The sequence below is a fragment of the Microcaecilia unicolor genome, chromosome 2, assembly GCF_901765095.1.
Source record: "Microcaecilia unicolor chromosome 2, aMicUni1.1, whole genome shotgun sequence".
Taxonomy (NCBI): domain Eukaryota; kingdom Metazoa; phylum Chordata; class Amphibia; order Gymnophiona; family Siphonopidae; genus Microcaecilia; species Microcaecilia unicolor.
This window is the reverse complement of record NC_044032.1, coordinates 291,704,827-291,731,688: the sequence shown is the minus strand read 5'-3', so window position 1 is coordinate 291,731,688 and position 26,862 is coordinate 291,704,827. Positions and strand designations below refer to the sequence as shown.

At 47.3% G+C, this 26,862-nt stretch overlaps 1 protein-coding gene across 1 annotated transcript in view; it reads left to right on the top strand.

The window, feature by feature from the left end:
- The window catches only part of FAM120C (family with sequence similarity 120C), a 326,238-nt gene that overhangs the window by 284,021 nt on the left and 15,355 nt on the right, over window positions 1–26,862 (top strand). Inside the window, exons 12-14 of the mRNA XM_030194274.1 lie at window positions 11,733–11,942; window positions 12,258–12,459; window positions 12,540–12,678. Of these exons, the coding sequence (XP_030050134.1) occupies window positions 11,733–11,942; window positions 12,258–12,459; window positions 12,540–12,678 (551 nt within the window). The remainder of the gene's footprint in view (window positions 1–11,732; window positions 11,943–12,257; window positions 12,460–12,539; window positions 12,679–26,862) is intronic.

Below are 26,862 nucleotides of genomic sequence, written 5' to 3'. Positions count from 1 at the left end.
TATTCCGGATTCAAATTAAATAAACAAAAATCTGTAGCTCTGCCAACTAATGAGACAATAAAGACACAGTGGGAGGGATCCTTTCCGCTGCAATGGGGCACAAAAGCAATTAAATATTTGGGAGTATACATTCCAGCCCAATTGAACAAAGTACACGCCATCAATTTGCGACCTTTGTGGGAGACCACGAGGACAGCTTTATTGATGTGGCAAAAATTACCCCTCTCACTATTAGGGCGGGTAGCGCTTTACAATATGATCCTCGTGCCTAAGTGGACATATGTGGTACAGGTGCTTTCGTTGTTTCTAACCCATAAAGAGGAGGTAGACCTCCATAGAATGCTCAGGCGATTCTTATGGGATGGACGTAGAGCCCGAGTGTCATTTAAACAAACATATCTGCCAAAAGACAAGGGAGGACTGGGTGTACTGAGCGTGAAATGGATGTCGGTAGCAGGATGCATGCGACACATAGCGGATTGGTTTAAGGGAACGTCGCACTTTTCCTTTCCAGAAATGGAATGTGCAATGTTGGGCAATATGCATTTTAGTTATTGGTTGCATGTAGGGCTGGGAAGGGGGGCACACCAAAAAAAAGTATTGACGCTTTTTAGACCTATGAAAAAGGCATGGAAATGGATTTGTAAATTATTTCAGATAAACCCAAAGGTGACCCCATTCCTGCCCCTGGGAGGAAATACAGAGTTTCCAGTGGGCAGCACCTCAGCTACTTTTGTCGCCTGGAGGTCAGAGGGCATATTTTTTCTGTTTCAGATCATGAAGGGGGATGGCAAGTTGCGGACAGAGGAGGAGTTGTGTAGCCGCCAGGGATTAACATGTCAGGACTTCCTTGCGTACACTCAGCTAAAACATTATACAAGCTCACTCCCGCAGCAGTCACTTACTTCCAAAGTGCGCAACCAGTTGACAGAAATATATGACCTAGAAGCACAGAGGGCGGTACCTCTGAAGTATTATCATGCACAGATTAAAGAGGCACAGGCACCAATGCTATATGCTAAATTGGCACAGGAATGGGCATTAGAACTGGGGCTTCGCGTAAGGGAAATAAACATACAGTCTTGCCTCCAGACATGTTATAAAGAATTTGGGAGCACAGATATTAGAGAAACTCAGTATAAATTTTTGATGAGATTATATGTTTCTCCACATAGAGCCTATAAAGCAACCCTGCGGCAGAGCGATGATTGTCCGGGATGCACGGGGCAGAAAGCACACCTAGGACATATGGTTTGGCACTGCCCAGCTGTATTAGCTTTTTGGTCTTTATTATGTGCACAGGTGTCAAAGATGTGGGGGGTAATGTGGAACCGACAACCTGGCCTATTGTTTGAGAAATATGCAACCAGGGGTAGAAAGAAAATAGGCCTCAAAGCTTTTTTACGAAGAGCAGTGATGATGGGGAAGAAATCTATACTTAAATTGTGGCTCAGGGACGAAGGACCCTTGATCCAGTTGTGGCGGGCTTACATGCTCTCCTTATGCGCTATGGAGCGAAAAGATGTACCGGATTTATCATCCCCGAGGGGAGACAAGTTCTTCCAGTGTTGGCAGCCATTCCTGGATACTCTAACACCACTGGCACGGAGTAGAATACTTAATGGATAGATATAAATATACTAACAGAGTACTACCTGGGAGGAAGGGAGGGTGGGTGGGGGGTGGGGAAGGGTTGGGGGAGAGGGGAGGGAGAGGGACTAGTCCAAGGGAAGGGGGGAGAAACAATAAAAGGTGTGACATAATGAGACAAAGTTATATGATGGTTGTGTAAATGAGGTCTGTGCAGTGTTAAACTTGTTAGAATGAGACTGGAACAGTACAATTGTTGTTGTCACCAATAAAAGTTTATTTAAAAAAAAAAAAAAAAAAAATCCTCTTTGCTCCCGGGCTGATGAGCAGACCTAAGCTCTGACACAGGCATGAGCATCAGATGTCACCTGACCTACTGGCGCGTGCATGTGGTGACCTCTCAGCACACAGTGCCAGTAAATCAGAGACAAATCTTACAGGTGCACACCAGAGTGTTCCAAGTTTCAGCTTCCATTCCTCCCTTGCCTATAGTGCTATGGCTCAAATCCAGAGAGAGACTGAGGGAGCTGACTGGAATTTTCTTTTATGTACCATTAAATTCTTACAGTGAAGGGTGGGGATGGGTTAAATTCTTGTGGGGATGGGTTAAATTTTTGCAGGGACGGGTGGGGATGGGTTACATTTTTGCGGGGACGGGTAAGATTCCAGCAGGGACGGGCGGGGATGGATAAGATTTCTGTCCCCGTGCAACTCTCTACTCTGGACCCTGGCGTTTTCCCTGTCACCACAGGTTTTTCCTTATCAACATTAACACCATCTTCAAACTTCTCTTTACCTTGCACATGAGAGGTGGAGAAAACACTGCCACTGCTTTAATCTGCTTTTCAAACCGTGAAAAGGGGGTTTTCTCAGGGTTACATGCTCTGCCGACACAGAGCTCACAACTTAAGCATGTTGGTCAATGACATCACTTCCCCCCCCCCCCCCCCACCCCCTGCATTTTCTTTACTAATGCCCATGCAGGCCTAATCCTAGAGGGGTCATATCATGGCTCATGATAGAGCTTATGGCCACATCATCAGTAGCCCTAGAACAGGACTCCTATGCAAAAGTAGATTTGGTCAGATAGTTCTCTAGTACCAACTCCATCCCCTAGGCTCATTTCTTTCAGTTTCATGAAGCCTTTAAAAAAAAAAAAAGATTATAAAATTTATAAAACATAAGGCTGTTGCCACCAAAAACAGTTTTATGTGTCAACCTGTTGCAGCAGCACCACAAGTTGTAGTATTCCCTTTTTCTGTTGAGAGCATTGTGTAACTAGGGAGTCCCCATCTATGAAAATTTCCAGGCACCTGCATAAGCGCGGTGGGACATTACTAGGAATTTTCTACAATCATCTCACAAGTCAGCGTCCTCACCAGGCTCCGTCAGGTGATATCAAGTCACTGCACTGGCTTCCGACCAGGTACTGCATACAGTTCAAGCTTTTCCTACTAACCTACAAATGCACTCGATCTGCAGCCCCTCCTTACCTCTCTACCCTCATCTCCCCTTACACTCCTACTCGTAACCTCCTCTCTCAAGACAAATCCCTCCTCTCAGTACCCTTCTCCATCACCGCCAACTCCAGGCTCAGTCCTTTCTGCCTCGCCTCACCCCACGCTTGGAATAAACTCCCTGAGCCCATACGCCAAGCCCCCTCCCTGCCCGTCTTCAAATCCTTGCTCAAAGCCCACCTCTTCAATGTCGTCTTCGGCATCTAACCACTACACCTCTATTCAGGAAATCTTGACTGCCCCAACTTGACATTTCGTCCTTTAGATTGTAAGCTCCTTTGAGCAGGGACTGGCCTTCTTTGTTAAACTGTACAGTGCTGCGTAACCCTAGTAGCGCTCTAGAAATGTTTAGTAGTAGTATATCACCCAGAAGTGAGAATACTTGGCCTGCTGTCCTTGGAGAACATCAGCTACAGGTGAGTAACTTTGCTTTACTTGTAGCTGGTGTACTCTAAGGGCAGCAGGATATAAGTGCACTTGAATTCTGTCACAATGACGTTTATAATGAATTAATATGGACCCCAGTGGCATCCATATAATGTATTTATCTTATGCTGTGAGTTTATCTGGTTGGGCAGACATGTCTATCTTCTGTCATCTACTATGTTATCATTGAGTGAGCAGGGCAAAAGGTTCAGGGCCACCCAATAGTAGGAGCCACCTTCTGTCTGCCCCTGCTATTTAACATCTGTCTAGCTTCTCTGATACCACCCCCCACCCCACACACACAACACTCTCTAGGCCCCTCTATGTCCTCCAAAGTCGTGGCTAGCAGAAGCAGCGAAGAAACCAGGCTGCCTTCTCTGGCCCTGCAAGGGTCTTTCCTCTGCTGTCCAACCTCTTCTGATGTAACTTCTTGTGGGTGGGACCCTGACAGTTTTTTCACTGCCTCTGCCAGCCAGCAGTCCCAACTTTGGAGGACCACCAGGGGGAAGGGGTATGCCAAAGAGATGCCAGGCCTTTGAGGGAGATGGAGAGATGCCAATGGGAGAGGGGAAATGGTGTGCCTGCACAGAGGGGGAGAGAGACTCGGACCAAAAGGTGTTTTAGAAAGGGGGCGATCAGGATGCAAGCGGGAGAGATGCTGGCCCCAGAGTGGGGGGGCGGGGGAGAGAGGGAGAAAATGCTGGCCTGGGGTAAGGGATGCAGAAGGAAGGGAATAGAGAGGGGAGAAGCTGGACGTGAGAGACAGGGACACAGAGAGGAGATACTGGGCATGGAGGGGGGAGTGTAGGGACATGGATACTGATGATCAATGCTGGACACAGGAGGAGCTTAAGGACAAGGAAACAGATGAGCAGTGCTGGATACAAGAAGAGATTAGGGACAAAGAGGGGAGATGCTGGATAGGATAGATAAAGGGTACAGAGGGAAGAAGGATGATGGACATAGAGAGAAAAGAAATGTCAAAAGGTTAGAAGATCCTGAAAAAGATAGTTAAGGAAAAACCAGGAAAAGAGACACTAGGACCAAAACAATGCTCAGACAATTAAAGGTAGAAAAATATATTTTTTTTCTGAATTTTGTTTATAGTGGAGTCTGTGGTTATGTGGTTCCCTCTGATAATCACCTAGTCCCAGAGAAGGCTATAATAGGTGGTAATTTTTTCTCTGATCCTTCTACTTACCATAAGAAATATACCAATAGGGTTTCTGCCTCCTTACACCCACCCCAAGATACAGTGGACCAGCCACCCCCAAGATATGGGGTGACAGGAAAAACAGAGACTAAGTTCCTTTGGAAGGGAAAGTCTTTATTCCTCACCAATTTAGATAATAATAAAGCAATAACAAATAACAATTTGTTATGAGAGGGAGTGAGAGAGAGAAAGAATTACTCACTGTCGATCATCTCAGCCTCTGTCTAAATACAATACAGCAGTGCCTTATATACAGTGGATTGGGCATCATTTCCCTCCCAAATCATACAACCTTGCAACTTCAGCTAATTTCTGTCTTACTTTATTGTTTATATAAAATGGAAAACACTATCTGAATGTTATGGAATACAGAACGCAATATCTAAATGTTCATGGAACACAGTATCTTATAACAAGTCCAAGGTTTCTTTTACAGGAGATTATAGTGCTGTTTTGCTACAGGAATCTATCCTGGACCCAGGTCTTATCATCGTTTTGTCTAGAAACCTCAACACATCTTCACTTTCAAACTGTGTACATTCTTAGTGTCCTTGTGGTGTAGAGTTAGCGGCATCAGCTCTGTCAGGGAGGGGAAGAGTGCTCCTTGCTGGATCACCATGACCTCGAATTCACAGCTCTCAGCAGAAAGTAAAGATGCAGCTTTCAGGCATTTTAGAGCCTTTAGCTTAGGCAGTTCATGGATCATAACTGACCTGTCAGTGAGTCAGAAAAGTACAAATCAATTCAATTTATTATTTCCTCAGCAATCCTCCAGACCGTTCAAGACGCTTGAGATATGCACTCCTACCAGCAGAGGGAGACTGAGAACACTAAAACTTCTTATACAGGTAGCCTGTGCAGACCTTCTACTAACCAGAATTTTCTCAGTCTCAGCAGAGGGTAGATGTGTGCAGCCTGTGCAGTGTACTCAGTCTGGTAGGCCCGTTTGGGGTTTCTAGGTTGGGTTGTAAATGTTAGAGAACCCACACTTGGATCTCTATTACAGGGTGTAAGTCCTAAGGGGCTTCTTATTCCCTGTGGGGTGTCACACCCTGGTGGCCGGGTCCCTCTCCCTGTGCTGTTCCTCTGGAGGACTGCTTGACCTCGGCTACAGACCTCGTTCTGTACCCTTGAGGCGTTTAGGCATCAGCAATGAGGTTTAAAATAAATAAACTTTGTTTTTAAAAGGAGGCTATTTTGGCTGGTCTTGTGGCAGTCCAGAGATAAAACATCTTCAAGGGCGTTCTTGCCTTAGGCGGTTTTGCCTATTAGTCTGTCAGAGCACAAAGCAACTGTTTTTATTGTGTTCGCTGCCATTATGTCTAAGTCGGCGAGGTGTTGGTTTTACGCGAAGCGTGGCGTTGAAGTGAAAGGTGGCCAATGTAAATTTTGTGGGGAGCCAACGTTGTCAGCGCTCTTGCCCCCCGTGCTTTCCCCTGAGTCGGCGGAGGTGTTGGGCGGCGATTTGACTGCACATTCCGGGCCGGTTTTGGCGGGAAACAAGGCCATTTTGGCTGTGCGTCCCGGGTCGGCCTCGACGGAGCCGTTTTTGGCGGGAAGCGTGGCCCTTTTGGCCGCGCAATTGCGTACCGGCACCGGGGGACCCATGTGTGGCGGGAAGCGCGCCTAGTTTAGCCACGGATCACGCGATGGGACCCGCCTCGGGAGCGAGGGGGGGTCCGTCGTGGAGACTGCGGGAAGTGTTGTTGGGGCTTCAGCAGCGTCGGGGGGGGGGGGTCTGGTTTCCCCCCTGAGTTTGTTTGGTCTCTGTATAATGCCTGGAGAGCTGGCCCCTCTCAGGCTGTTTGTTCCCCGGAGGCTGCTAGCTCAGTGGGAGTTAAGCGCCCGCGGGTGAATATTTCGGAGCCTATGGAGATACTTTCTCTGCCTGGGTCGGAGGTTTGGAGTGACCCAGGAGAGGAGGATCTCTTAGATGAGTCTGAGGATCAGGATGGGCTAAGGCCTGGGGAAGATTTTTCAGTGGTTCACATTTTTCATAAGGAGGAGTTGTTAGAGCTCATTGATCAGGTGATCTCTACTTTGATGTTTGCTCTGGCGGCCACTCCCTCTGCGGAGGGACCCCAGGTAGATCCCTTGGTTAAGGGGATTCGGAGAGCCTCCCGTTCCTTTCCCATGAATTCAGACATTAGAGACATGGTTTTTCAGGAATGGTCTGTGCCGGAGGCTGATTGTAGGGTGTCTAGGGCTATGGCGCAGCTGTATCCCTTGCCTCTGGAAGATTTGGCCCTGCTGAAACCACCTACTGTGGATGCGGTGGTTACAGCCGTTAATAAGGCTACGACCATTCCGGTGGATGGTGGTACAGCCTTACGGGATCCTCAGGATAGGAAGCTAGAGTCCTTTCTGAAGCGCAGCTTTGATTTGTCGGCTTTGGCCTTGAAAGCCTCTGTGTGTGGGGGCTTGGTAGCCAGAGCTTGTTTCTGTTTGGGCGGAGATGCTCTTGGATGAGCCTGCGTTAGATAGGTTCATGTCCTGGCCAAATTGGAGATGGGGTCTTCGTTTTTGGCGGACACCCTTTATGATTTGATAAGGGCTTCGGCTAAGAATATGGCTCTGGCGGTGACGGCTCGCAGGGCTCTTTGGCTTAGGGGCTGGGTGGCAGATGCAGCCTCTAAAGCAAAGTTGTGTTCTCTACCTTTCTAAGGTTCTATGTTGTTTGGAGAGGACTTGGATAAACTGATGAGTGGTCTTGGGGATACCAAGGTCTCACGGTTGCTGGAGTTACGGACTAAGGCGGCTAGTCGAGGTGGTTCGGCTAGAGGTCGGTTTAAGGGCATGAGGCAGTACAGGCCGGGCAGATTTGTGTCTCCTTCTAAAAGCCAGTTTTTCCAGCGGACGCAGTCCTTTCGAGGGGGTCATTGAGGAGGTCGGGACTCTTCCGGAGTGGGTGGGTCCAGCCTCTGGTGAAGGTCGGGGCGCGACTTCGTCTGTTTTATCAGGGGTGGACCCAAATTTCTTCAGATCAGTGGGTGCTAGAGGTCGTTCGCGACGGTTATGTGCTCGAGTTCGAGCACCCGCTGCCGGATCTGTTTCTTCCCTCTCCTTGTCACTCTCGAGTCAAGTTAAAGGCTATTCAAGAGACTCTGGGTTGCTTAATCCAGTTGGGAGCTGTGGTACCCGTTCCTCGGCACGAGCAGGGAATGGGTTGTTATTCCATTTACTTTGTGGTGTCGAAGAAGGAGGACCAGTTTCGACCCATTTTAGATCTCAAGAGGGTCAATGGGGCGCTCAAGGTGCCATCCTTCCGCAAGGAGATTCTGCGCTCGGTCATAGTGGCTGTTCGTCAGAGAGAATTTCTCACATCACTGGATCTCACGGAAGCGTATCTGCACATGCTGATTCGAGAGGCCCATCAGCGTTTCCTTCGTTTTGCAGTTTTAGGGGGAGGCACTTTCAGTTCTGTGCTCTGCCTTTTGGTCTGGCAACGGCTCCACGCACCTTCCCCAAGATAATGGTGGTGGTAGCAGCGGCTTTGCGGAGGCAGGGAATTCTGGTGCATCCGTATCTGGACGACTAGTTGATCCGGGCGAAGTCTCGGGCTCACAGTGTTGCGGCGACAGCTCAGGTGGTCGCGTTTCTGGAATCGCTCGGATGGGTAGTGAATGTAGTCAAAAGTCAGTTGATCCCATCGCAGAGTCTGGAGTACTTGGGAGTGCGGTTTGACACGGCAGTGGGTCGTGTTTTTCTGCTGGATTCTCGGATCGCCTCTCTTCAGCAGCAGGTCCGGCTGTTAATGTCCGTTCAGAGTCCGACGGTTCAAATGTACCTTCGGGTTCTGGGCCTCATGGCAGCGACAATAGAGGTAGTACCATTATTATTATTTATTTATTGTTATTATTTATTGCATTTGTATCCCACATTTTCCCACCTCTTTGCAGGCTCATGGGCCAGGGCACATATGCGTCAGGCTTCAGGCGGCTCTGTTGTCCCAGTGGTTTCCCCAGGTTACACAGTTTGGAGTTGTGGTTGCCATTGAGGGTGGCTCCTCGGCGCAGTCTCCAGTGGTGGCTGTGCTCGGCCCATCTGAAAAAGGGCATGCCGTTGGAACCTCCTCAGTGGGTGATTCTGGTAACGGATGCCAGTCTGCTGGGCTGGGGAGCTCAGTGTCTTGGTCGGTCCGCGCAGGGGTGGTGGTCGACGGAGGAAGCTCAGTGGTCTATCAACCGGTTGGAGACGAGGGCGATTCGGCTAGCTCTGTTGGCGTTTCGCTCAAGTGTGGTCGGAAGGCGGTAAGTGTCATGTCCGACAACTTCGACAGCAGTGTAGCGTATGTCAACCAGCAGGGTGGTACAAAGAGTCCGCGGTTGGCAATCGAGACGGCTGTGCTCGAGTTGGGTGGAAAGGCATCTAGTGCAGATTTCGGCGGCGCACGTGGCTGGGGTGAACAACGTGAACGCGGATTTTCTAAGCAGACACATGTTGGACCCCGGAGAATGGTCTCTGCACCAGTCGGTGTTCGACCAGATAGTTCTAAAGTGGGGAATGCCAGTAGTGGATCTCATGGCATCGGCACAGAAGGCTTAGGTTCCTCGGTATTTCAGTCAGCATCAGGATCTGCAAGCAGAAGGGATCGATGCATTGGTCCTTCCGTGGCCTCAGCGGGTGTTGCTGTATGTGTTTCCCCCGTGGCCCTTGATAGGTCGAGTCCTACAGAGGGTAGAATGCCATGCGGGTCCGGTGGTGTTGGTGGCTCCGAATTGGCCGCGTCAGCCGTGGTTTTGGGATCTGATGCGCTTGTTAGAAGGCGAGCCTCTGCGGCTGGAGGGGCTCGGTGCTGTTGTGTCAGGGTCCAATTGTCATGCCAGATCCGGCTCGGTTCTCTCTTACCGTGTGGCCCTTGAGAGGGAACGATTGAGAAGGAAAGGGTTTTCCCCTCAGGTGATTCAGACAATGCTGCAGTGTCGCAAACGTTCGACGTCTTTGGCCTTAGTGCATGTGTGGCGCATATTTGAAGATTGGTGTGGGGACCGGGCGTGTGTCCCTTCGACAGCTTCTGTGTCGTGCATTTTAGATTTCTTGCAGGATGGTTTTGAGAAGGGCCTTTCATTGTCATCTTGGAAGGTGCAAATGGCTGCTTTTGCGTGTTTTCGGGGTAAGGTGCAGGGCAGGTCGGTTGCGTCTTCCCCTGATGTGGTCCGTTTTTTGAGGGGGGTGAAGTTGCTTCGTCCTCCTCAGCAGCCGGTAGTTCCTCAGTGGGATCTTAATATCGTTCTTGACTCTTTGGCGGGTTCTCCTTTTGAGCCCTTGGAGTCTTGTTCGATAAAAGACCTTACTGTGAAGGTGGTCTTTTTGGTAGTTATATCGTCGGCTCGCGGGATTTCGGAACTTCAGGCTCTTTCATGTAGGCCTCCATTTCTGTGGTTTTCTAAGGAAAAGGTTTCGCTGCATCCAGTCCCTTCGTTTTTTTGCCTAAGGTGGTATCCTCCTTTCATGTCAATCAGGTGATTTTGTTGCCGGTCTTGGGGGACCGGACGGGGGATGCTTCTCAGCATCGTTTGGCGAAATTGGATGTGCGCAGAGTGTTGAAGGTTTACTTGCGCAGGTCGGAGAAATTCAGGTCTTCGGACAGGTTATTTGTACTTGGGGGGGCCCAAGAAGGGAGCAGCTGCTTCTAAGGCATCTATAGCTCGGTGGTTGAAGGATGCCATCTCTTCGGCTTACATATTGCATGGCCGTACGGTGCCAGTGGGGCTCAAGGCACATTCCACTAGGGGGATGGCGGCTTCTTGGACAGAGAGTAGTTTTGTTCCACCGGTGGACATTTGTAGAGCGGCGGTGTGGTCCTCCCTGCATTCTTTTGTCAAACATTACAGAGTGGATGTACAGGCAAGGGAGAATGCCAGTTTTGGAGCTGCAGTCCTGTCCTCTGGGCTTCGCAGGTCCCACCCTTAAATGTGTTTATTGCTTTGGTATGTCCCAAGCGTCTTGAACGGGCTGGAGGATTGCTGAGGCAGGTGAAATTAGGCCTTACCTGCTAATTTTCTTTCCTCTAGATCCTCCAGACTGTTCAAGAGCCCACCTAGTGTATCGGACAGTTCAGTATGATATTTTCTTTAGACTTCAGTTGCTGATATTTCTAGTAGCTCCTGTGATTTGGGTCCTGGAGTTTTACTAAGGGCAGTTTGTGGTACCGTTTGTGTCCATCTGCAGTTGAATTCCCCCATCTTAAGAGGAGGAGATCTGAGTGTGGATTCAGTGGTTTTGTTTAGGTGGAGGTGTTTTGTTCCTCTGCTTTACTGTTTTACTGGTTAGTAGAAGGTCTGCACAGGCTACTTGTATAAGAAGTTTGTGTTCTCAGTCTCCCTCTGCTGGTAGGAGTGCATAACCCAAGCGTCTTGAACGGTCTGGAGGATCTAGAGGAAAGAAAATTAGCAGGTAAGGCCTAATTTCACCTTTTAATATGTCGGCTTTGGGAAATGTGCGTCTGATACTTCGTATTTTAGTTTTTATTTCTGTTACTATGACAGTTGTTTATATAGGTCTGGAATGTGTTTGGTTTTGCAGCTTTGTTTAATGGAGCTCTGAAGGGGTTCTCCATCCCCTCTACTTTTGGAGAGGTGGTATTATAGGGGGCACATCTAATTTTTGCAGTTGGGGCCCATTCAGTCCTAGCTATGCCGCTGGTGGACCCTTGCATGTACAGTTGAGCTGTACTTAAGGCTGGGGAAAATTCCCATGCAAGGTTCCATCATAGTGCATCACCCATATGTGAGTACTTATATCCTGCTTCTCATAGAACACCTGCTTACCGGTAAGTTACTGTTATTACCTGCATAAAAATGGATACATTTTCAGTGTGTGCCCTTTGAAAATTTGCTAGCAGGCTATACTTGTAGAGTTTAACAGGAATGATTTGGAATCATTTTATAGGTTTTTATAATGTCACTTTACTTGCAGTTTCTTGTCCGGATCTGATGTATAAGCAGCTACATGCTTACTCTAAATATTTTTTCTCTCTGGTTTAGATCGAGAAGCTGGATACCCGTGGCATTCAGCTTGCTGCCCTTTTCATGAGTGGTGTGGACACTGCACTGTTTGCCAACGATGCCTGCGGTCAGCCAGTTCCCTGGGAGCATTGCTGCCCCTGGATCTACTTTGATGGGAAGCTTTTTCAGAGCAAGCTGATCCAAAGTGGACGGGAGAAAGCACCACTGATTGAGCTCTGTGATGGACAGGTGGAGTGAAGGCTAGGGGTTCCTTTCTGCTCTTTTCCATGACTCTACCCCACAAAATGGGTATGCTTACACTTTGTGATTGCCCAGAAAGGGAGCCATCTGAAACAGAACTCCATAGATCAGTGGTTCTTACAAAGAATGCTAAGGAGATAGTGGTAGAATATACCACAAGAGATTGATGCTTTACTTTTCTGACCCTAGGATTAAAGAGCAAACTCTCACAGGGAAGAGTGATTAGGGGCAATAGGGTTGTTCTATATGCACATTGATAAGGTTATCCATGTCTGGTAATGGAAGTCTCTCATCTTTTTCCAGGCTGAACAGGCAGCAAAGGTAGAGAAAATGAGACAAAGCATCCTTGAGGGAATCAACCTGACACGTCAACCACCTCCACCACTTCTTCCTCCACCACATTTCATGCCTCCCATGATGCCACCATTTTATCCTGTCCCACTCTATCCACGTGCCATTGGGTCAGTGCCCCCCCCTCCACCAGGGAGGAATCGAGGCTTTTCGGGTGAGTGCTCCTCATAACAGTTCCTAGAGGTGCCAGTTGAGTGATGTTTTCTGCTTATATGCTGCCTTTCTTCTTTCCAGGCATGCATCAGATTCCTCCTCAGGGAGGGAAGCTGGAGATTGCAGGCATGGTTGTGGGCCAGTGGGCTGGTAGCAGACCTTCAAGGGGCCGTGGTTCCTTTGGGATGCAGGTGGTCTCTGTTGGGGGACCAGGAAAAGGGTATGTATAACAGATGGTAAAGGGAGGGAAGTATAGATTTACTAGAATTAAAAATATGACAGTGTAGATAGCACAATACTTTCCTTTTTTTTGTACTGCAGGATCTGGGTGTGGTTTTAATTTTGATAGGGTCAAATATTTTTATGACTATTGGCTCACTTTGTAGTTGGCTAGTATCCTTGCACAGTGGCATCAGGGTTAAAGCTCAGTAGTTTCCCTGCAGCTGGTGGAGAAAGAGGGGTGTGTATGAGCCCAGGCATACTGGAGGCACCTGAGGGAAGTTCTCACTGTGGTTAAGGTCTTCCCTGCATTCATCTCCCAGCCCGCTGAGGACATCAGTGCAGGACTGGCATCAGGGATAAAGTTCAGCAGTTCCCTGCAGTATGGCTGCAGGGAGTGCCTCAGGCTCCTTCAGAGCCCTGGTGGAACGTCGGTGGGCCAGGGCACTAATTTTCTCTACATTGCAGGTACTGTTTTTGACTATTTTTATTTAGGGAAAAAATGGAAAGCCAAGGCTAAACATCTAGCAGTGAGTATTTCTTCTGTACTAGGCCTGATAGAGAGACATCTGATAGCCCTGAGTAAGAACATTCCCTCCTCTCCCTTTGTAGATATTGACTCCGGTGTCTCGTTGAGTTCAGGAGAAAGGCATTTCCCTGATCCGCCCATTTCTTTCCATCTGATATCTGATTTTAGGAAAGCAGTTAGGCTAGGCTTTAAGTTTTTAGTGATTCAGTTTGATATGTCAAGTGCCTTTGACTATGTTGATCATGAGTTGCTTTTAGACCTGTTGGATCAGTTTGGATTGTATGGGAAGGTCCACTAATGGTTCCTCGGCTTCCTAAAATTAAGATTATATCAGGTGAAGTTGTCAGGTTCTCTCTCACCTTCCTGGTCTCCTGACTTTGGGGTGCCACAGGGCTCGCTTCTTTCTCCAATCCTATTCAATATTATGATGGCTCTATTAGGTGAAAGGCTAGAGACAGCAAGGTTCTGCAGTTATATTTAAACAGATGATGTCACAATCTATATCCCTTTCAAGACTGGTCTTCCAGAAATTGTCTCTAAGATTAGAGTTGGTCTGGATTTGTTGGAATCCCGGGCTTCCGAATTTAGGTTGAGAGAAGACTAAATTTCTTGTGGTAACCAACCCCTTTAACCATACCACATATAATAATTTTTCTATGACAACGTGTCATACCCCTAGATTCTATGCTTAGAGTACTGGGTGTATTAATTGACATTCCTCAGTATTGAAAAAATCCTTCAGGTCTCTCTGGAAGCTGAGGAGAATCAGATCATATTTCTTACCAGACATCTTTAGACTGCTAGTTAAGTCCTTGGTTTTAACTCAGTTCGATTACTGCAGTTCTATCTATGCTGGGTGTAAGGAGAGTGTCCTAAAAGGCTACTAATGTTCCAAAATACTGCAGCTAGGCTTGTCCTCAAGGTATTGTGTTTTGATAGAGCCACTCCATTATTATGCAGGCTGCACTGGTTGCCCATTAAAGCCAGGATTATTTTTAAATTGTGTGTTTGTCTTTCAAATATTATATGGCATGACACCTATTATTTGCAGCCCTTAACTGTTTCACTGTGCAATATAAACTCTGGTTCTAGGGACTACCTTAGACTTCATCCAGATTGCAAGAGAGTGTGTTATAAGTCAGTTCGCTCTGCTGACTTTAGATACCAGGTTACTAAGTGGGTGGAATTCACTGCCAATGGCAATCAAGGGTCAGCCTGATTACTTGGTATTTTGTAAATAAGCAGTGGATTTTCTCCAAGTTCTTTTCCTTGTCATCAAGCAGATGCAGCCATTACAGATGGGTTGTGTCCATCAACCAGCAGAGGGAGATAGAGAGCACACTTTTTTCAGTGCCTCATACCAGCTTGCTCCACTGCCTCTCTTCAGTAATCTCTATCTCCCCTAGCAGAGTGGTTGTAGCATCTTCGAGCTCCATCAGAAATCTGCCTGGAGGTGGCTCCTGGCTTGCCAGTTGTTAGCCGGGGTGTTGGAGGCTATAGCAGCTTCACTTTAAAGGCACATAGGTTTGCCCTTTCCCTGCCTTACCCATACCTCCGTGGATGTGGACACATTGTTTAGCTTTCCCTGTCCTTCCCCACCAACAGTGGATGCAGGCACATAGGTTCGCTCTTTCCCTGCCTTTCCCACTCACCTGAGCCTCCGGGGTTCTATTTACCTCTGTTAAAAAAAAAAAAAAAAAGGAACAGAGGCTTTTCCTTGCCTTTTTCTGTGGGACCGGAGCTGTGATACTCGGTCCAGTGAGGTAAGAGTGTTTTCTGACTCCTCCGGGGTGGGCCCCGCGATCGGGGCGATTTTGGCACGAACTGCCATTTTGAATTTTACCACCGTTTTCGGTGATGGCTGCAGAGAATGTAAAGCGCTGTTCCAAGTGTGGCAAGCGCAGTTCAGCAGCGGGGCTCTGTAAATTGTTCTGTACAGACGTTAGAGCCGGCCCGAGCATGGCGAGCGACGATTCTTTGCGCTCTGAGCTGGCAGCGGACGCCATTTTGAATTTACCACATGGCGCGACCTCCGCTGAGGCGGAGAGTCCTGAGCCCAGGGGGAGGCCTCGGAGTGAGGCTGATATGAGAACTACTAGCCTCGGCAGAGATCTGGGTGCCCAGGGTGAGTTTTTCTCCCTTGATTTTGTCTTATGCATAAAGCATACATGCTTAAAAGAGCTCTCCCACAAAGCCCTGCAGGGGCCTCTTCTAATGCCCCCCCCCCGGTGGATTCTAGCCTGGGTATGCCCTCTGAGGCGTTATTCCCTGATAATTGGCAGAATATGAAGCGCAGAAGGGCTCATTCCCCTTCAGAGAGTGCTGCACCTCCATTTTCCCGCCCGTGGTCGGGCTGTGAGGATTCAGAGGACTCTGGCAGGCCTTCATGGTCTGAGGAGCCAGAGTCTGATGCAGAAGTGACTCAGGATCTAGACGATCCCTCCGCGGTGAGGATTTTCCACCGTGATGAGCTGCCAGCGCTTATTTTTGATACCCTGCAGGCTCTCTCTATTGAGGACCCTGACAGTGGCTCAGCCTCCTCTGTGAATCCTAGGATGGCTAGTACCAAAAAGTCTGCTCGAGCCTTTCCTTTGCATGACTCCATCCAAGAGCTTATTTCGGCTCAATGGGCTGACCCCGAGGGACCGTTGAAAGTTTCCAGGGCTATGGGGCAATTATACCCTCTGAGTGAGGAGCATATGGCTCGCTTGCTATGCCTAAAGTGGATGCCCTAGTCACAGCTGTGACAAAGAGAACTACCCTCCCTGTTGAAGGAGGTGTTGCCCTGAAGGATATTCAAGACCGTAGACTGGAATCAGCACTTAAACGGTCATTTGAACTTGCAGGTCTCACTATTCGGGCGTCTGCTTGCAGTTGTTATGCTGCTAGAGCCTGCCTGGCTTGGTTGCAACAGGCAGTGGAACAGCCCGGTGATGGAGCGGAGCCCTTTTCAGATGTGGCTCCGCGGATGGAGTCGGCCTTGTCCTTTCTTGCTGACGCCCTTTATGATATTGTCAGAGCTTCGGCTAAACACATGGCAGTAGCAGTGGCGGCTCGCCGTCTTCTTTGGCTACGGCATTGGGCGGCGGACATAGCCTCTAAGCAAAGGTTGGTGAAGTTGCCCTTTCAAGGCCTTCTCCTGTTTGGTGAGGAGTTGGAGAAAATTGTGAAGGGCCTGGATGAGGCTAAACCCCAGCGCTTGCCCGAAGATAGGCCTCGGCCTTCCTCTAAGGGTGAGGCGGTCCACTCCTCTTACAGACCTCGCTTCCATGAAGTTCGAAGGTACCGCCCGGGGCATTCTGCTGGGTTCCCTTCTCGTGCCCGTTTTCAGCAGAGGAACTCCTTTCGCTCGGACAAACGTTACGCAGCCGCTGGCTCAAGGCCTGGAGTTCAGGGGCGACCCTCTCAATGATGGTGCGCCGGCCCTCTCCTCGAGTCCGGTCATCAGAGGACGTCTTTCCCTCTTTGCCGAGGAGTGGGCCAACATTTCCTCAGATCAGTGGGTCTTGGACCTGATCAGAGACGGTTACAGAATAGAATTCCACGCCCCTGTAAGAGACGTGTTTGTGGAGTCCCGATGCGGTTCTGCCGCCAAACGGGCGGCGGTAGAGGAGACTTTGCAAGGTCTGATTCAGATAGGGGCCGTGTCCCCGGTACCTCCCGCCGAACACGGCTGCGGCTGCTACTCCATCTACTTTGTGGTGCCGCGAAAAGGAGGGTCTTTTCGCCCTATTCTGGACTTAAAAGAATTAAACAAGTCCCTGAGGGCTGCATTTTCACATGGAAACCCTGCGCTCCGTCATTGAGGCAGTACAGCCAGGAGAGTTTCTCACGTCTCTGGACCTGAAAGAAGCTTACTTGCACATTCAAATTTGGCCCCCGCACCAGAAGTTTCTGAGGTTTGCGGTGATGAGAAAGCATTTCCAGTACCGGGCCTTGCCTTTTGGCCTCGCCACAGCACCCCGCACCTTTTTAGAAGGTTATGGTGGTAGTAGCTGCCTTTCTAAGGCAAGAGGGTATTCTGGTTCACCCGTACCTGGACAACTGGCTCATTCAAGCAAACTCTGCTGCAGAGAGTCAGCATGTAACAGCCAGAGTGGTCTCAGTACTTCAATCTCTGGGCTGGGTCGTCAATTTGGCCAAACGTCACCTGACCCCCTCGCAGTCTCTAGAATATTTGGGGGCCAGGTTCGACACATCCTCGGGGTATGTGTACCTACCCGAGCAAAGGCGGTGCAAGCTTCAGAATCAGGTCCGTCTGCTCCTGAGGATGCCCGCCCGCGAGCTTGGGACATTGTCCAGCTGCTTGGATCGATGACGGCCACCATGGAACTGGTGCCCTGGGCGAGAGCGCACCTGAGACCTCTACAGTATGCTCTACTCCAAGGATGGTCTCCAGTATCTCAGGATTATCAATGCAGACTCTCTTGGCTCCCTGCGGCCCGACTCAGCATGGAGTGGTGGCTCTCAGACAGCATGCTGCGGCGAGGAATGCCGCTGGCGCTCCCCGATTGGTGCCTAGTGGTGACAGATGCCAGCCTGAAAGGCTGGGGCGCACATTGCAAGGGGAAGAATGCCCAGGGTCTTTGGACACCCGAGGAGTCGGAGTGGTCCATCAACCGCCTAGAGTTGAAAGCAGTGTTTCAGGCGCTTCTGGCCTTTCAAGTGACCCTGGAAGGATTGGCTGTCAGAGTGATGTCGGCCAACACGACAGCAGTGGCCTACATAAATCGACAAGGCGGCACTCAGTGCAGAGCTGTAGCCGCGCAGGCCGAACAAATTTGCCACTAGGCCGAGCTGCATCTACAGTTTCTGTCGGCAGCTCACATTGCAGGTCAGAGCAACGTGCAAGCTGATTATCTAAGCAGGCATCAGATCGATCCAGCGGAGTGGGAACTTGCAGACGAAGTATTCCTGCAGATATGTGCCAAGTGGGGCAAGCCCGTGATGGATCTAATGGCAACAAGCACCAATGCCAAAGTCCCGTGCTTCTTCAGCAGATGGAGAGATCCTCGCTTGGCGGGGTTGGATGCCTTGGCTCAACCCTGGCCTCCGGGCCTACTGTATGTGTTCCCTCCGTGGCCCTTGATAGGGCGAGTGCTCCTGCGGATTCGGCTGCATCCAGGAGAAGTGGTTCTCGTCGCCCCGGATTGGCCCAGGAGGCCTTGGTATGCGGACCTCCGACAGATGCTCGTAGAGGATCCCCTTCAGTTACCTCTGGTTCCCAACCTGTTGTCACAGGGTCCAGTGACCATGGAGGACGCCGGCCGATTTGGTCCTATGGCCTGGCGATTGAGAGGGCGCAATTGAGAGACAAAGGCTATTCCAATAAAGTAATTACCACTCTCTCCTGCAAGCCCGCAAGCGTTCCACTTCCGTGGCTTATGCCAGGATTTGGCGCCAGTTTGAAGTCTGGTGTGCTTCTAAAGAGATCACACCCCTGCGGGCTCCTGTCTCGCCGATTCTGGACTTTTTGCAGGATGGTGTACAAAAAGGCTTAGCCTATAATTCCCTGCGGGTGCAAATGGCATCGTTGGCCTCCCTGCGTGGCAAGGTTGAAGGCGTGTCTTTAGCTGCTCATCCAGATGTGGCACGATTTCTTAGAGGGGTGCTTCGGCTCCGTCCTCCCGTGCGTGCACCTTGTCCAGCATGGAACCTGGGGCTAGTGCTGAAAGCCCTTCAGGGTGCTCCCTTTGAACCGCTTCGGCATGCTTCAGAGAAAGATTTGACACTGAAGGCCGTCTTTTTAGTGGCTATTATTTCGGCAAGACGGGTGTCAGAGCTCCAGGCGCTGTCCTGTAGAGACCCTTTTCTGCAGTTTTTGGAGTCCGGGGTCACGGTTCGGATCGTGCCTTCCTTCTTGCCTAAGGTGGTTTCAGCGTTTCATCTAAACCAACCTATTTTCTTGCCCTCCTTTGTCAAGGTGGAGTTTCCAGAATCTTTTGGGCAATTGCACCTGTTGGACATGCGCAGGACTCTGCTGCAGTATCTGCGAGTTACTAACTCTTTCAGGATCTCTGATCATCTGTTTATTTTGCTATTAGGGCCTCGCAGAGGGTCTCCAGCGTCTAAAGCCATTATTGCCCGCTGGCTTAAAGAATCTATCTTTTCAGCTTATTTGCTTGCTGGCCGGCCTCCGCCTGATGCCTTTAAGGCACATTCCACTAGAGGAATTTCCTCTTCTTGGGCTGAAACTGGAGCACTCTCTCTTCAAGAGATTTGTAGTGCAGCAACATGGGCTTCTAAGCTCTGTTTTGCCCGACATTACAGGCTGGATGTGGCTGCCAGGAGGGACGCACATTTTGGAGCGTAAGTGCTGGCGCATGGTGTGGCTTGTTCCCGCCCTATCTAGGGATTGCTTTGATACATCCCATCTGTAATGGCTGCATCTGCTTGATGACAAGGAAGGGAAAATTAGGTTCTTACCGTGATAATTTTATTTCCTTTAGTCATAGCAGATGCAGCCATGATCCCTCCCTGTCTGATTGCTATCTGCTGTAAATCTATTTCAGGTTCTGTTCATGTTTCCTGGAGATTCCGTCCTTGGGAGAAAGTCGGAAACAGTCTTCAGGATTCTTGTTCAATTAAAGGAGGATGACTTAATTCCCTCCAGTTTCATGTTTTGGAGGATGAGTTTATTCCCTCCAGTTATGTCTCAGTGGAGGATGAGTTTATGCCCTCCGGGAGGATGTTTCATTCCCTCCATTCTGAGTTAATGCCTTTTGTTGTAGGGCCATCGTTTGCTGTGAGGAAAGCTCATGTTATTCCCATTGCGGTTTGCTATACTGCTTTGGAAGCTTCAATTACTGAAGGAGAGGCAGTGGAGCAAGCTGGTATGAGGCACTGAAAAAAAATGTGCTCTCTATCTCCCTCTGCTGGTTGATGGACACAACCCATCTGTAATGGCTGCATCTGCTATGACTAAAGGAAAGAAAATTATCACGGTAAGAACCTAATTTTCCCTTTAATAATGGCTTATGGACTTATGATTCAACATTTTTATTGATGACAATTCAACAAAGAACACTTTCCATAGTCTGAAAATACATAAACTCGAATGCGAAAATATACAGTCTGGGAAGTCAAAGTACTACAGCCCGTCATCATCATTTTAATCTTTTATCCCATCCCTCAGCAATCCCACCCCTCCCCCTACCCTCTGTATTCCCCCGTCCACCCTCTTCCTCACCTTCCCTCACCCTCCTCCAACGCAACGCTCAAAGTATCAAGTGGTCTGAACTACCTTTGCCAGGGGAGTTTGTTCAAAATTTGACTGCGTGCTTGTGGCGAAATGATATTTAAATATGCCCCCCACAGTGCCAAGAACCTCCGTTGCCTTCCCGGCGACAGGCCCGCACCTCTGGCTTCCCAGATCATTAATTCATGTAGTTTATTCCTCCAATGCCAAAAGGAGGGAGGGTGATCCTGCAACCAATACAGAAATATACATTTCTTCCCTACAATGCACGCCTTCCCTGAGAACAGCTTCTCCCTTCGTGTGCCCGTATTCCACAGTCCAGGTGCACTAAATACTGCTCTTTCAAAAGTTAGCCTAAATTTTTTGCCCAGTACCTCTTGTAGGAACCGGGAGATCGCTGCCCAATATCTAGAGTTAAATCTACATTGCCATAATCCATGAAAAAGTGTAGCCTCACTGCTTGTACATTTAAGACAGCAGTGTGAATCAGTTACCACCATGTGAACATCCTGTCTCTGGGAAACGTAAGCCCTAAGCACCGACCGGAAATGACATTCCTGGAGTTCTGCACTATGGACCAACTGTGGACCACTTTTAAGGGCCGTCAATAGCAACTTTGCAGATATCGGCTCTCCCACCTCTCCACTCCATCTGTCTGCCACCACAGGAAGGTCTTGAGTTGTTTGCAGAAGTTTCTGTAAGTGTTCAGTGCTCTGAGGATTTTGGGTAAAGAGTTGCACCATTTTGTGCTTTGGTATGAAAAACTTCCTGCATAAACTGGTTTGTAGGCACGTTTTTGACATTCTGGGTAATGGAGTGTCAGGAAGTTTCTGGTTCTAAGTTGTGTTTCTTGATGGTACATTGATCAGGTGTTATTGAAAATTATTTGGTAAAACCATATTACGTAATTTGAAGGCTGTGTATGCTTTGGTTGGGAGCCAGTGTAGGGACTGGAGTAGCGGACTGGCTCTGTCGTAGCATGGTTTCCCAAAGATTAGTCTTGCTCAACTCAAGACCTTCCTGTTCCTGAAATTAGTGCCAGACAAAATGGTAGAGACTATTATAAAGAACAAAATTACAGTGCATATTCAAAAGCATGGATTAATGAGACAAAGCCAACATGGATTGAGTAAAGGGAAATCTTGCCTCACCAATCTATTACATTTCTTTGAAGGGGTAAACAAACATGTGGATAAAGGTGAGCCGATCGATATTGTGTATCTGGATGTTCAAAAGGCATTTAACAAAGTACCTCATGAAAGACTCCAGAGGAAACTGGAGAGTCATGGGATAGGAGGCAATGTACTATTGTGGATTAAAAACTGGTTAAAACAGAGAGTAGGGTTAAATGCACCGTTTACAGTATTTTCATGATTTATTGTTTGCATCCTTCATATAATCCATTGCAGTAGTCTGTGTATGAGTACTGTTGCTTGTGCTAGCATGCGGAACACCGTTTTGGGGAAATAGCTTCTGATCCATCTCATTTTCCAGATCACTTGGAACATCTTGGATATTACATTGGTGGTTTGGGGTTCAAAGGTGAGTTTCTGATCAGTGTTGACTCTCAGGACCTTTAGGTTGTCTGAGAAAGGGGGTAAATGGTTCCATCTGTGGTGATTTGGGGTAAGTGGTGTGGTTATGTAAGCTCATTATGATTAGGAATTGTGTTTTGTCTCTGTTCAGCTTGAGCTTGTATTTAATCCTATAGTGACGCTGTCTGTTATGCCATTCAATTCATTGAATGGTATATATATGGGTACGTCATCTGCATAGACTAATGATATGAGGTCATGTCTATCTAGCAGTCTGCCCAATGGTGCTATCATGACGTTAAACAGTATTGGTGAGATAGGAGAACCTTGGGGGACTCCGCAGATGGCTTTCCATGAGGGTGAAATCCTGTTTCCCATTTTGTCTTAGTACAAGGTGGTGGTCAGGAAGCTTTCGAACCATTTGAGGACCGTTTTACCTATTCTGATCTCATCCAGAAGTCGTAGTAGAATTTGATGGTCTACCATGTTGAATGCCGACGACATGTCAAATTGTAGGAGTAGAATCTTTTTTCCCATACTAATTTCTTTCTTAAAGTTGGAAATGAATGTTAAAACTGTTTCAGTGCTGTGTTGTTGTCTGAAGCCTGATTGGGAGTTGTAGAGTATTGAGAACTTGGATAGGTGTTCTGTGAGTTGCTTGGTAACTATTTTTTCCATGAGTTTGGCTATTAGAGGTATGGATGCTATCAGTTTATAATTTTTTTTTTAATATTTAAATCATTTATTTATAATTTTTCATTTTACAAGGGTCACTTGCAAACAGTAATACAGGGATGATTACACATTAATACAATATAAGAAGAAAACAATCCCAACTAGATATATGGATTATATACAATCTTTCTCTTTCTTAGACCACAAAGTGAAGAAAAATAGGGAGAGTGAAATAAGACAAGGAGATCAATTAAACAGTAAACAGAAAAAAAGAAAACATGGTATTAACCTGATTATCCCCAGATATTACTCATCTAATACATTATTCCACATTGATCATCTGGTTGGCTTCCTCAAGACCAAATGCGGCATATAGTCAATTCATTTCATTAAGAACATACTTAGTGTCCAGGTTTTAGTTAGAAATAATACATCTGATTACATTCTTTCTCGTTTAAAAACCAGAAATTATTTAACGATACATATACTCAAGTCTCTAATTCAAATCCCACTGATTAAAGCAATCCCAGTTTTCACAGGCTTCACTCCTTTCGAAGTAATAATTAAGGAAATATTTCTGAGGAAAACTTTGAGTCATACCTGGAACTCTGAGGAAAACAATAATCTCAACATTGACATTAATCATCCACAAAAACATCCACCTTATTATTCAAAGTTTCTGGTCCATTATCATTTTCAAGATCATAACCACTTCTTGCTTGTACAGAACTTCATCTGTTATATCAATTTTTTCACTCTCAGAGGGTTCAGTCAAATTGTCCATGCAACTCTCCAATAAGATCATATCTGAAACAAAGTTATTTACTACCGCCGTTAGGTCCTGTTCCAGATGGTATTCAATGTAACCTCCATGGAAGCCAAAAACTCCAAGATGATTTCTCTTGAGGTGTTTAGGAGTGGTTCCGCCGATTCGGGTTCTGCTGTAAACGTCCTCCGTTTCAGCATATGCCTCTAACCCACTCCTCCACTCCTTTGGAGATGGTGGTTGAATAATTCAGGAGCGATGGAGTTGTTTTTCCAGGTCCAAGACCATCGACGCTCCTTCGCCAGCGCTAATCAAAGGACTTGCCATCCCTTTCATCTGTGGGCAGTTCGATGCGCAGCGGTCCCGCACTTGCTGCTCAGGGGACAAAACGCTGGCCATCAGCGGCTGACCGTCGGTTGTTCCCTTCCTCTCAGTTAAGGAAAATGCAATTGCAGAGAGGAATTTTACATAAAGAAGACAGAACCTCAGAGGGCAGCTGGGCCGTTGGGCATACGAACTCCAGGTCACCATCTCACCACTCTCCCAGTTTGGGACACTCTTTGTCTGGTTTCTCCTCAGAGGTCTGTCTGATATGGGTAGCCCTTCAGCATAGCCCTCTGAGTCATTGAAACACGGAAGCCCCTCCACCACTACAAGGTGGGGTCCCTTTGGAGGGGAGTTTATAATTTTTGATGTCGCTTTTGCTTAGTTTTGTATTCTTGGGTATTGGTGTCGGGATAATATTTCCTTTTAATTTGTGGAAGATGCTTTCCATTAACAGATCTGTTACATATGCTGTGAGTTGTTCAATGTATGCTTCTTTTAATAGATAGTTTGAACAAATGTCCAGTGTACAGTGAGTTTTGGTGAATTTTGTTTACATTTGGCTGACTAGTTTTGTGTCAGGGTGTATAAATAAGGTCCATGTTGTGTCTGCATCTGTTGCTTTCATTATTTCTTATTACTTTGTCTATGTGGGTTTCCAGGTCTTTACTTCCATCCATGAATCCTCTTATTAAGGTTATCATGGTTTCGAAGTAGTAAGCTAGTTCGTCGCCTGTAGGTGTTTGCTCAATGTTTGTTGTCAGTGTTTCTGTGTTTAGAAGGTTGTTCACTATGCTGTAAAATTTTCTAGTGGTGTTGAAGTCTGTTCCCATTTGTTCGCCGTAGTAATGCAATTTGGTCTTCCTCAGTGTAGCTTTGTAGTTTTTTTTTTTGTTTGTTTTTTTGTTTTTTTTTTTATTTCTAGCTTCCATGTTGATTTATTAGAAACATAGAAACATGACGGCAGATAAAGGCCATATGACCCATCCAGTCTGCCCATCCTCTGTAACCCCCAATTCTGTTCCAAAGCAATCCCACATGCTTATCCCATGCCTTTTAAAATTCTGGAACAGTCCTCAACTCCACCACCTCCACCGGGAGGCCATTCCACGCCTCCACCACCCTTTCTGTGAAATAATACTTCCTTAAATTACTCCTAAGCCTATTTCCTCTTAACTTCATCGTATGCCCCCTCATTCCAGAGCTCTCCTTCATTTGGAAAAGGCTCTCTTGCTGTACATAAATGCCCTTGATATATTTAAACGTTTCTATCATGTCTCCTCTTTCCCTCCTCTCTTCCAGCGTATACATGTTGAGGTTTATAAGCCTGTCCCTATAATTTTTGCATTCAAGACCACTTACTAATTTCATAGCCGCCCTCTGGACCGACTCCATCCTGTTTATATCTTTCCGTAGGTGCGGTCTCCAGAACTGCACACAGTACTCCAAATGGGGCCTCACCAGAGACTTATACAACGGCACTATCACCTCCTTTTTCCTGCTGGTCATGCCTCTCTTTATGCACCCAAGCATCCTTCTGGTTTTGGCCATCGCTTTTTCTACCTGTTTGAAAGCTTTAAGGTTATCAGACACAATCACCCCCAAGTCCCGCTCTTCCTTCGCACACTGAGGCACTTCACCCCCTATTCTGTACCGTTTCCTCGGAGTTTTGTGACCCAAATGCATGACCCTGCATTTTTTAGGATTAAACTTTAGTTGCCAAATATCGGTCCATTCCTCTAGCTTCGCTAGCTCCTTCCTCATGTCATTCATACCCTCCAGAGTGTCCACCTTGTTGCAGTTTTTAGTATCATCCGCAAAGAGGCAAACCTTACCAGACAGCCTTTCCACAATATCGCTCACAAAGACGTTAAAATGAGCCGGCCCTAGACCGATCCCTGCGATACTCCACTGACAACATCCTTTTCTTCAGATCAAGCTCCATTTACCACTACCCTCTGTCTCCTACCATTCAACCAATTTTTAACCCAATCAATTATTCTAGGTCCCATACCGAGGGCACTCAATTTATGCAGGATCATTTCTGTTCTTTTAGTTCATTGGTGAATCATGGTGCCATCTTGTTCCTGGTTGTCTTTATTATTTTTGTCATTGCGATTTCATCTAAGACTGTCTCGCATCGCTTTCCCATTGTGATATGAAGTCGGTGTTTACTTTAATTGTCGGCCAACTGTCATCTTGTATTCTTGATAAAAATTAGCTCGCTGTCAATTCTACCATGTGTTGTATAGGTCTTGGTTGGTGTCTGTGTGGGTCGAGGTTTCTTTCCAGTTGAAAGTCAGGGTAAGTTTGTAGTGGTCAGTCCAAGGTATTTCCTCCCATGTGATGGCCTTCAAGTTGAAGAGATGTGCTTCTGTGAATCCACTAGCTGTTATGTCTAGGGTGTGTCTTTTGACATGTGTTGCTGTAGCAGGCGGATATTGGAAATCCCATTGTAAGTAAGTTATGGCAGTCTTTGGTGTCCTCGTTGGTTGGATCATCGAGGTGCAGGCTTAAATCGCCGGTTAACATCACATTAGGGTATGACACACACATGTTGGAGATGAAATCAGTGATGTCTTGCTGCGTTGCTTGCTGTCTCCCAGGGGGTCTGTAGAATAGGGCGCAGTATAATTGGCCTTCTAGGGAGACATCCTTTATTTTGTAGGCTTGTATCTCTAGCTGGGGGGGTATTGAACATTGATACCTGTTGTGCTTTAATAAAGATTTGTATATTGTTGCTACTCCCTCTCCATTTTTTTTGTTCCTTCTCATATGCAAGACTTTGTATCCTGGGGAAATAGGTCATTAAAAGATTAACTTGCAATTTAATGGAAAAAGAAACTTGTGTATGCATTCCCATGTATGCCACTGATATCCAAAACTTTCTAACAAGATACAGGAAAGGCAGTTCATCCCGACCATCATTCATTGGTGCTTTCAGCCTGGAATATGAAAGCAACCTAGTAAATAATCAAGGTTTGCCTGATAGGGTGAAAGAGGTATGGCTTATGGTTTACTTTTATTTAATATACCACCTTTCCTTAGAAGATGACAAGACAGTGAACAAATGTAATTAATAAAATCAGGAAGAAAAGAGCAATTCTTTTTTTTTAAATAGGAAAGAGAAAAGTAGAAAGGAGGTTTAGGTAAGTAGC